The following is a 9,924-nucleotide window of genomic DNA, read 5'->3' as shown; positions in this document are numbered from 1 at the left end:
CACCTTCCAACGATTACTTCCACCTCCACAGGTTGCAACAAATGGCGCACTGCATGCGTGCCACTTGTCGCAACCTCGGAGTTTTTTCCTTTTTTCGTAGATCTGTATTTTCAAAACGTTTTATCTCCTAAATCGTGCGTCCAAATCTCGAATTGTTTTCACCGTTGGCTTTCTCGCGTCGACATCTTCAAAACTAGATCCCATGTTGATAGGTTTTGACGAACTTTTTTTTTCACGGAAAAAACCGAAAGAAAAAAACCGGATGAAAAAAACGTGCCTAAAGCGATAGAAAAAATAAATAGAAAACAGTTTTCTCCTTTTCGAGAGGCACGGGTCGTGCCTCTTGCGAAGGCAAAACCGTGGCCCTCGCGAGAAAAGAGAAAGCAGAAAACGTGTTTTTTCCTTTTCGAGAGAGGCACGGGCGTGCCTCTCACGAAGGCAAAACCGTGCCTTCGGCGTAAGCAAAACCGTGCCTCTCACAAAAATAAATAAATCAGAAAACGCGTTTTCCCCCCTATCGTGAGAGGTATGGGCATGCCTCTCGCGAAAGCAAAACAGTGCCTTTCGCGAAAGCAAAGCCGTGTCTCTCGCAAAAAAACAGAAAACACATTTCTCCCCCTTTCTGAGAGGCACGGGCGTGCCTCTCGCGAAGGCAAAACTGTGCCTTTCGCAAAAAGAAAACACATTTTTTTCTTTCCAAGAGGCACGACCGTGCCTCTCGTGAAGGCAAAAGCGTGCCTCTCGCGGAAGCAAAACCGTGCCTCTCGCAAAAAAATAGAGAACGTGTTTTTTCGTAAAAACAAACAGGATACACGTTTTTTTCACGATTTTTTCCATCCAAAAGTTAGAAAGGCCGGTGAAAAACCGAAACACCAAAAAATCCAGAAAAAAATCACTCTAAAAAGCCGAAAACACATGCGAAAAAAAAATACGAAGGGAATGTTCAAAGCGCGACATGTGGCGTCGGCTGAGAATGCGCCAAACGGCGGCGCGCGAGAGTGATCGCTGGGAGGCTCTCGAAGGAGTGCTCGCTAACTAGTTGCTCTCGAAATAATAAAGTAATTTTTTACTAAACATGGATGCCGTGACCTGCACATGGGCTGGCCCATGCATATGAGAAGAAAAAATGAAGAGAAACAGGGGTGAGAACCAGGGATCAAACCCTGGTCTCGAGTGTGGAGGGTTGCAGCGTTAGCCATCCCGCTAGTCCAGTGTTGATGGTCTTTCAATATATTAGTTTGTGAGAACATAACACGGTGCATCGATTTTTGGAAATGCGAAGAATGAATCATTTTTTTGACTTATGGATGGCATTGGTTGATAATTTTTGCCAACTTCACGGGTAATTTTAATGACGTACCACGAGAAACACTATTTGCTTTATTATATATATATATATATATATATATATATATATATATATAGGGATTGATTATTCGTCATCCTGGTGAGGAATATTGATTCTTCACCTCCTTTATTTTCATATCAATGCACCATAGTTTACGTTTCGTATTTTTTTTCTTATTTCATATGTAAAAATAGACCGTAAGAAAATATATAATCACCATAAAAAAATATTTATATCAGGTGTAATTATAAACACAAAAATATAGTGTAAAATATACATAAAATACGGTTTTTCTGGTCTTATGACCTATATTTTTATGTTCTTATGTGAAACTTTACATAGTGAATCAATGTAAATATAACTATTTGCATTTCAAATGTTATTTTTTTATGAAACAATTGTAAGATTATCTTGGCTGAAGAATAACTTATTCTGCATCTTGATGATGAATAGACTTTTTATATATATAATAATAATAATAATAACAATAATAATAATAATAATAATATTAGGTAGAGAGTAGAGGTATGTGTAAATCCGATTTTAAAACAACCCAGTCTCCTAGCTATGTTCTCTACACATGGCCCGTATTTTTCTCTCGCACTAGCTCTCGTTGCAGCAACAGCCTCCCCGCGGACCGGCTTGTAGCACCCGACGGCGAACTGCGGCGCTCCCTTAACCTGCAGCAGCTGCGCCGACCTGCAGCTCCTTGCTCCGGTCTTTGCTGCTCTCACGGTGTTGTAGAGCATGACAGTGCATCATCGTCGGTGCTGCGGTCGAGCGCGCCGATGCAACATCTTTCGGTCGTCGCCGGAGCTCTTAGTGTTCCGGAGAGCGCTGCCCCAAGTCCTTTTTCTTATCCAGCGACTGAGCCAGACCTCGCCGACGGCGATGCTGCAATGAAGCTCCACCGCGGTTGTTAGAACGCCGCGCGCGGGTGGCTGCAATGATGCTCGACCAGGGCTGCAGTGGAGCTTCGTCGGAACGCCGTGTGCTGGTGGCTGCAATCGAGCTTCGCCCGCGGCTGCAATGGAACGCGGTCGGGGCTGCAACGGAGCTTCGTCGGAACTCCACGCGTCGACGACAGCAATGGACCTCGCGCCGGGGCTGCTACGGAGCTTGGTCGGAATGGGGTGCATCGGTGGTTTCAATGGAGTTCCGCCGCGGCTGCAATTGAGCGCAGACGGGGCTGCAGTGGAGCTTCGCCGGAATGCCGATGGTCCTGCGTTGGAGTTTTCTTTCGAGCCGCGTTGCTAACATGGACCTGCAGTGGAGCTTCCCCGGGGTCATCGGAGTTGCGTTGAAGCTTTTATTTTCCATTGGGTCTGATACTACTACGTTGGAACACTGCCGGTGGCTCACGAGCGCCACAATGAGATGGGATTGATGACGAGCAGCCGAGCACCATCGTTGTGTTCATTTCAAAGCTGCTGCATGCAATCTCTGTGTTGACCTTATCTAACGGTTATGCGACGGATAATCTAACGGTTGATGAGGAGGTTTACGTTTGCACGTTATCAACCGGTTGATCAGTAGTAGTGGCCTTAAATTAATGTTTGAGACTTCCGTGCAAGCTTACTACTCGTTTCAAATTTGCCTCACGGCCACCAACAACGTCACAACCGGAACGTCTCTCTCGACGGAAACTACTATTGAGAACCACCTTCAAACTCCTCTTGCAATCCACCACAAATTCGATCAAGCACCAATCCCGATTCGTCCCAAACCCTGCCTGCCCCTCACCCCGCGCCAGTCCCACCCACATTTCTCGTTACACCCCCAGATCTGGGCTCCAGCTGCAGAAGCTCCAGATCCCACGCTCTCTCGTAGCCGCCCCTGACGCCAAGCTGGCTCCGCAGAAGCGGCCACAGCGCGTCGGCGGGGGCGGTGGCGCGGCGTCGTCCCCCGCGGGTGACTCGGGGGACGCGGTGATGGCGCGGTGGCTGCAGTCCGCGGGGCTGCAGCACCTCGCGGTGTCCTCCTCCGCTCCTGGGCCCGGGCTGGCGATGGGGATGGCCGGAGACCTCCGCGGCGGTATCCTCCCGAACCTTCTCATGCAGGTTCGTGCGTCTTCTGATCGCCTCCAGCTATTCATCGTTTCCAATAGGCGTGGTCCTTCCGCACGTTTTGGTAACCTCGTTGTATATGTTCGGTTAGTCATCTGCAATTGCACGATCGGTAGCTTAGGCACGCGGATCTTGTACGTGTCCATGCCAGCGCGCATGTATTTCGTTCAAGTTACTCATATTTTTGTGGATCGGTGAAGAAATGGACGGAAACCAGTGAGTTTATTCGTCGCTCACATTCAGGGATCGATTCAAGTTTAGTTAGAGTTGCCGGCTGTACTGTACAACGACCAATTGTTGGGTTTGAAGCCACATTGCGGCATGACTGATGTATAAATTTTTGAGTCATATGGGAAATTTGGTATTTCTGAGCCTGGCAAGTTGGGTTTGTGATTCTGAAGGATCAATCCGTTAAAAACTCAAAACTGAGCTCATGATTATCAAGTCTGCCTTATGAAATTACATGGCTGACACACCTGTTTCTAAACCTGTTATGGAGGTTATTGTCAAACGAGCCCGCGTCGCTCCCGCGAGCAACAGGGAGGGAACCCTAGCCGCCGCACCTCCCTACCCCTCCCTGCCGCTGCCGGCCGGTGTTGACAGGCAAAGCCCGGTCGGCGCGGCGGCGGCGGGGCCTTTCCTCCTCCTCTGCCTGCGGGGTCCGACGCGGGGCAGCGCCGCTGGGCTTCGGCAGGACCCAACGACACAACGCTGGTGGTGCAGGGCGGCGATGCAGCCGTCTGGTAGCGGCGCAGGGATGTGGTGCGGCGACTGCTGGGTGGTCTGGCGTGGGTGGAGGCGCGCTGGCTAGCGTCCGCGCCTGGGGGTGGCCGGTTGGTGGCGGCGCATGGTGGTGGAGGGAGCTCGTTTGAGCTCTTGTGGGTGGCTGGTCGGCGGTGACCTGGCTGGTGGTTGTGGCGGCCAGAAGCGCGTGGTGGTTGGTGTGTGTCCAGCGGGTGGATTTTGTTCTTCCTGATGGATGGCGCGGGCTGCGTGGTGGCTTGGGCTGCGGTCGTCAGCCTCTTCAAGGCGGGGGAGGCGGCGCCGTGGTGGCGGTGAGCGTGCCTAGCGGCTCCGACGCTTGGAGCTCGCCGAGCGGCATGGGTTGGGCAATGACCGGGTGTGGTTGTTGCTCCGGCCGTGAGTGGCTCCACGACAACTTGGCAGGTCAGCTCGTCCGTAGGTGGCTTGTGTCGGCCTTCAGTCCCTCCCCTCGTTGTCCGGGCACTACTTTTATCGAAGGGTTGGCCCTCTCCCAGCTGCGGTCTATCGTTGTCTCGCGCCCAGTGCTGCAGGACCGAGTTCGTCTCGCACTCGGTGTTGCAGGACGAGTCCATGGAGGCCAATTGGCCGGCCTATTGGGTCTCGGCGTTGGGGGCTGCCAATAGGGGTGCGAAAGGCAGGGATAGCTACGGGGTCTCGGTTGAGGTGGTGTCTAGGTCTTGGATGCTGGGGCGGCGGCCCTGGTGGTGGTAGCGCGGTGCTGCCTGGTGTCCATGGCCGTGTGGGCGGCGTGGTAGCCGGGGTGAGCGTCGGTGGTTGTGAGTGTTGGCCGGGGTGAAAACCTGTTCTATCTTCGGACTGACTGGCGGCGGCGAAGCTCGTTCCCTTCCTGAAGGCGTCGTCGCGGCGCCTGTCGTGTTGCTCTAGGGGAAACTCTGATCATCGGATCGGGGGGTGCCGGCTCTCCGGTGTCATATCCTTCCCGAAGGCACCGCCTTGGAGCCCACAGTTCGTCGTATGCGGCTTCATCTCTTCGTGGTGGCGTGTTTATGGTTGAAGGCACCAGTTGATCTTGTAGTGCTAGGGGTGGTGTTGCTGTGCTCAGTGCCTATGTATCATGTATCCTGCCTTGGGTGTGTGCGTGTGTTGTTTTGGCGTGCGTTTGTACCGGGTTGTTGATGATCGTTGCTTTATATATAAAGCGGGGCGAAAGCCTTTCTCGGTATGAAGGCTGGCACAGCCAGACTTAATGATTAGGTTGATAGTTCTGCAAATTAGAGGATGCATTTTGTGCCATATGAAATGGAATTCACATCAGATTGCTTTGAATGCCAAGTATATTGAGCTGAAACTTTAGCAATTTGATCTATTATGATGCAAACAATTGAATATTACTTAGTGAAAAAATCAGAAAAATAATGTGTCTGCTGTTTTTTCATTTTTGCATTAAATGCTCTTTGGAACTGTCAAATTTCTCGTCTTGAGTTTTAAGGAACGCCTACTGTATTACATATTCATGTTACGTGGCATTGCCGATATGATTATATCAACTTTGATTATGGCATCTAGTGCAAAGGTATGATCTTACTCCCGTGCTTGGGTGACCCATCGGCAGTATATGCATGAGGTTTTCATGTTGAGGTCTTGTTAGTTATTTGTGTTTCGGTTCGTATTCCACACTGGGCACTTTGCACCTTTGGTATTGCTTATCATGTCTAATAGTGCTAATCTTGAACTGTTAAAGCCTTGTAGGACTTCTGACTCGTTCAACAATAAGCGCTTTATCAATACACATGCATGATGTTGCCAAGTGATTGTATACAGTTTTACAACAGTTGCTATTTATTTGGTAGGGGTATGGGCCCCAGTCGATCGAAGAAAAACAGAAGCTTTACATGCTATTAAGGAGCCTGAATTTTAATGGCGAATCAACATCTGCACCTATATCTGAGCCATACACACCGACAACCCAGAGCTTCAGTGGTGCCCCCCCCATAGATGGATTCTATTCACCCGAACTTAGAGGTGAATTCGGAGCTGGCCTTTTGGATCTTCATGCTATGGATGACAGTGAGCTTCTTTCTGAGGTATTACTCTTGTTAGTATAAACAGAATAACCTTATATGCCCACAAAATAAATGTTACATCGGCATCTGCTCATTTTGCATGCCTGCTCCTTTTAGAAACTAGGGTGATGTTGCATGTGGCAAAGGGATTCAAACACATGTGATGTCCAAATCTTAATTTCTGCTCTGCAATAACTTCTTCGTGGTCTAATCGAGCTATGGTTTCTTTGTTGTCAGAATGTAGCATCAGAACCATTTGAAGCTTCACCCTTCGTGCCAAAGGAAACTGATGACGATGAGGACAATATTATAACAGGAAACCAGCAAGGTCTATCAGAAAATTACGGTGGTGCAATCACAACCGAAAAAGAGAACAATACTAATAAAGAAAGTAATGTAGCAAAGATTAAAGTTGTGGTATGTTGATCACTTCCAAGTACTTCTACTATGTCTACAGTTATGCAGTGAAGTCATAATCCAGTCTTTTCTTTGTTTCTTATTGTTAGTGAAAATATTATTCAGTTAATACTAGTAACGATGTCAGGTAAGGAAGAGGCCTCTGAACAGAAAGGAGATATCTCGAAAGGAGGATGACGTAATAGATGTACATAATGCTCAATTCTTGACTGTTCATGAACCTAAACTAAAGGTACCACCTGTCATCCATTCATTGGTATTCTTCATTATGTCTGGAATTCTGCATGGATAGTTCAATAGATAAGATTATTTGGTTATTGTGTTCCATCTTTCTATGGGACTTGTAGATGTCTTGTGATACAGTAGAGGCAAATGTATTAAGAGAGAAAATCCATTTACTCCTTCCATGTTTTCCGTCACGCCTATTGTAGTTTTTTTGCAGTATGACATTTATTGCAATATTTATTCCTTGCCTGTGTGTGATAAACATAAAATTTATTTTAACGCCAATATGAGGTCATGAATTATGATGTGCATCAACAAGTACATTTTGAAGTAGTACAGCCTATAGATAGTTTGACCTGTCTTTTTCATGCAACATTTATATGAAGAGTTTAAATCATTTAATGCAAAAGAATCTTTCTTACGGGCATTTGAATTCCTTTATGTGCTTATCAGCGTCTATCTACATCTTGCAATGGTGCGCTATCTTTCCTTTCACCCCCCGTCAGTCTATATCTTTCCTACTTATAAAGGTTAGAGTTGGTGGTGAGTTCACATGTGGGACCACATAAATAAACAAATGCATTTATATCCACATGTGAGACTAGCAGCTTTTCAAAAGATAGAATAAACAAATGTTACTTTTGTGAGACCTATCCCAAATAAACAAATCTTTCCTACTTATAAAGGTTAGAGTTGGTGGTGAGTTCACATGTGGGACCACACAAATAGACAAATGCACTTATATCCACATGTGAGACTAGCAGCTTTTCAAAAGATAGAATAAACAAATGTTACTTTTGTGAGACCTATCCCAAATAAACAAATACACTACTACCCTAATATGAGAATAGCACTCTTATAAAAACATAGATTATAAATGCATACGACTCCAGTTCAAAACTATGGTCTTTATATTAATTTCTCTGCCCAACCAATTCTCCCAGTTCTATAGCATAACAGAAGAGAGTGAACACATTTATTTATTTTTGCGGAGGAGAGAGCGAGCACATTGCAACTTCAATGTGGTTGTAGATGTTGTCCTCCTACCAAATCCACGATCTTGCATTCAAATTACTTACGACCATTCACATATGTTTTAAATCTTTCCTACTTATAAAGGTTAGAGTTGGTGGTGAGTTCACATGTGGGACCACATAAATAAACAAATGCATTTATATCCACATGTGAGACTAGCAGCTTTTCAAAAGATAGAATAAACAAATGTTACTTTTGTGAGACCTATCCCAAATAAACAAATCTTTCCTACTTATAAAGGTTAGAGTTGGTGGTGAGTTCACATGTGGGACCACACAAATAGACAAATGCACTTATATCCACATGTGAGACTAGCAGCTTTTCAAAAGATAGAATAAACAAATGTTACTTTTGTGAGACCTATCCCAAATAAACAAATACACTACTACCCTAATATGAGAATAACACTCTTATAAAAACATAGATTATAAATGCATACGACTCCAGATCAAAACTATGGTCTTTATATTAATTTCTCTGCCCAACCAATTCTCCCAGTTCTATAGCATAACAGAAGAGAGTGAACACATTTATTTATTTTTGCGGAGGAGAGAGCGAGCACATTGCAACTTCAATGTGGTTGTAGATGTTGTCCTCCTACCAAATCCACGATCTTGCATTCAAATTACTTACGACCATTCACATATGTTTTAAATCTTTCCTACTTATAAAGGTTAGAGTTGGTGGGTTCACATGTGAGACCACATAAATAAACAAATGCATTTATATCCACATGTGAGACTAGCAGCTTTTCAAAAGATAGAATAAACAAATGTTACTTTTGTGAGACCTATCCCAAATAAACAAATCTTTCCTACTTATAAAGGTTAGAGTTGGTGGTGAGTTCACATGTGGGACCACACAAATAGACAAATGCACTTATATCCACATGTGAGACTAGCAGCTTTTCAAAAGATAGAATAAACAAATGTTACTTTTGTGAGACCTATCCCAAATAAACAAATACACTACTACCCTAATATGAGAATAACACTCTTATAAAAACATAGATTATAAATGCATACGACTCCAGTTCAAAACTATGGTCTTTATATTAATTTCTCTGCCCAACCAATTCTCCCAGTTCTATAGCATAACAGAAGAGAGTGAACACATTTATTTATTTTTGCGGAGGAGAGAGCGAGCACATTGCAACTTCAATGTGGTTGTAGATGTTGTCCTCCTACCAAATCCACGATCTTGCATTCAAATTACTTACGACCATTCACATATGTTTTAAAATTTAAAATGTTATCTCACTGTAAGTCTCGCGAAGGACCTACAATGGCTGCTTAAAAATCATCAATGCCTACAACATGCCCTTTTATTATATTTACGCTCTCTTTTTAATTATAAACCATGTAATAGCCGTACGTCATCATCATCTTTTGATGATCTCTTATGGTTCCGTAGCAACGCACGGGCATTGTGCTTCTGGTTGTCCATCATGGAAATTGCACCTGAAGTTGGCATAAATTACCCACCATGCCACCGGTGAGTGGATAAAAAACGATTCGTATTTCTCTTCGCAAGTTGCCGTCGGATTTATGTTATTTAGCGCGAGACCTTTTTCTGTCACAAACAACCAAGTAGCATGGTGGTTTCAGTCTTGCTGCTCCAGCCGGAAGACCTGAGTTCGAATCCCACGCCTGGTACAACTGATGTTGCTTTTCATCTTAAAACAAATCAAATGCTTTAAAAAAATCATATCTCTGAAACCCTAACTTCAAATTAAACATATTATATATGGAAATCCCTCAAAAAAATGTGTAGATTTCAAATATGCTATCATCCTGCATGTTAATTATTTTTAAAATTATGTTTAGGATGTATTCTTAATTAATAGTCTTCTTTATATGTCGTATTTTTGGAAATGCCTATTATATCTAATTATCTATACCTACTTAACATGTGATGCGGAGGTGTGGTTCCATATGCTAATAAATAAAATAAAGACCTAATGAAGACATAAAGTGTGACGCTCTCCCAATAAAAGAAAGAAAGACCCGATAAAATTAAACTGTCTGTGGGTTGCATGGCAGGT

The 9,924-nt window shown here is 44.7% G+C and overlaps 1 protein-coding gene across 1 annotated transcript in view; it reads left to right on the top strand.

The window, feature by feature from the left end:
- Positions 1 to 2,951: 2,951 nt before the first annotated feature.
- Positions 2,952 to 9,924, top strand: part of LOC123443592 (kinesin-like protein KIN-13A) — a 42,927-nt gene continuing 35,954 nt past the window's right edge. Inside the window, exons 1-4 of the mRNA XM_045120033.1 lie at positions 2,952 to 3,408; positions 5,991 to 6,224; positions 6,441 to 6,620; positions 6,748 to 6,852. Of these exons, the coding sequence (XP_044975968.1) occupies positions 3,280 to 3,408; positions 5,991 to 6,224; positions 6,441 to 6,620; positions 6,748 to 6,852 (648 nt within the window). The 5' untranslated portion in view covers positions 2,952 to 3,279. The remainder of the gene's footprint in view (positions 3,409 to 5,990; positions 6,225 to 6,440; positions 6,621 to 6,747; positions 6,853 to 9,924) is intronic.

The sequence above is a fragment of the Hordeum vulgare genome, chromosome 3H (assembly GCF_904849725.1).
Source record: "Hordeum vulgare subsp. vulgare chromosome 3H, MorexV3_pseudomolecules_assembly, whole genome shotgun sequence".
Taxonomy (NCBI): domain Eukaryota; kingdom Viridiplantae; phylum Streptophyta; class Magnoliopsida; order Poales; family Poaceae; genus Hordeum; species Hordeum vulgare.
This window is presented reverse-complemented; position numbering and strand designations above follow the sequence as displayed.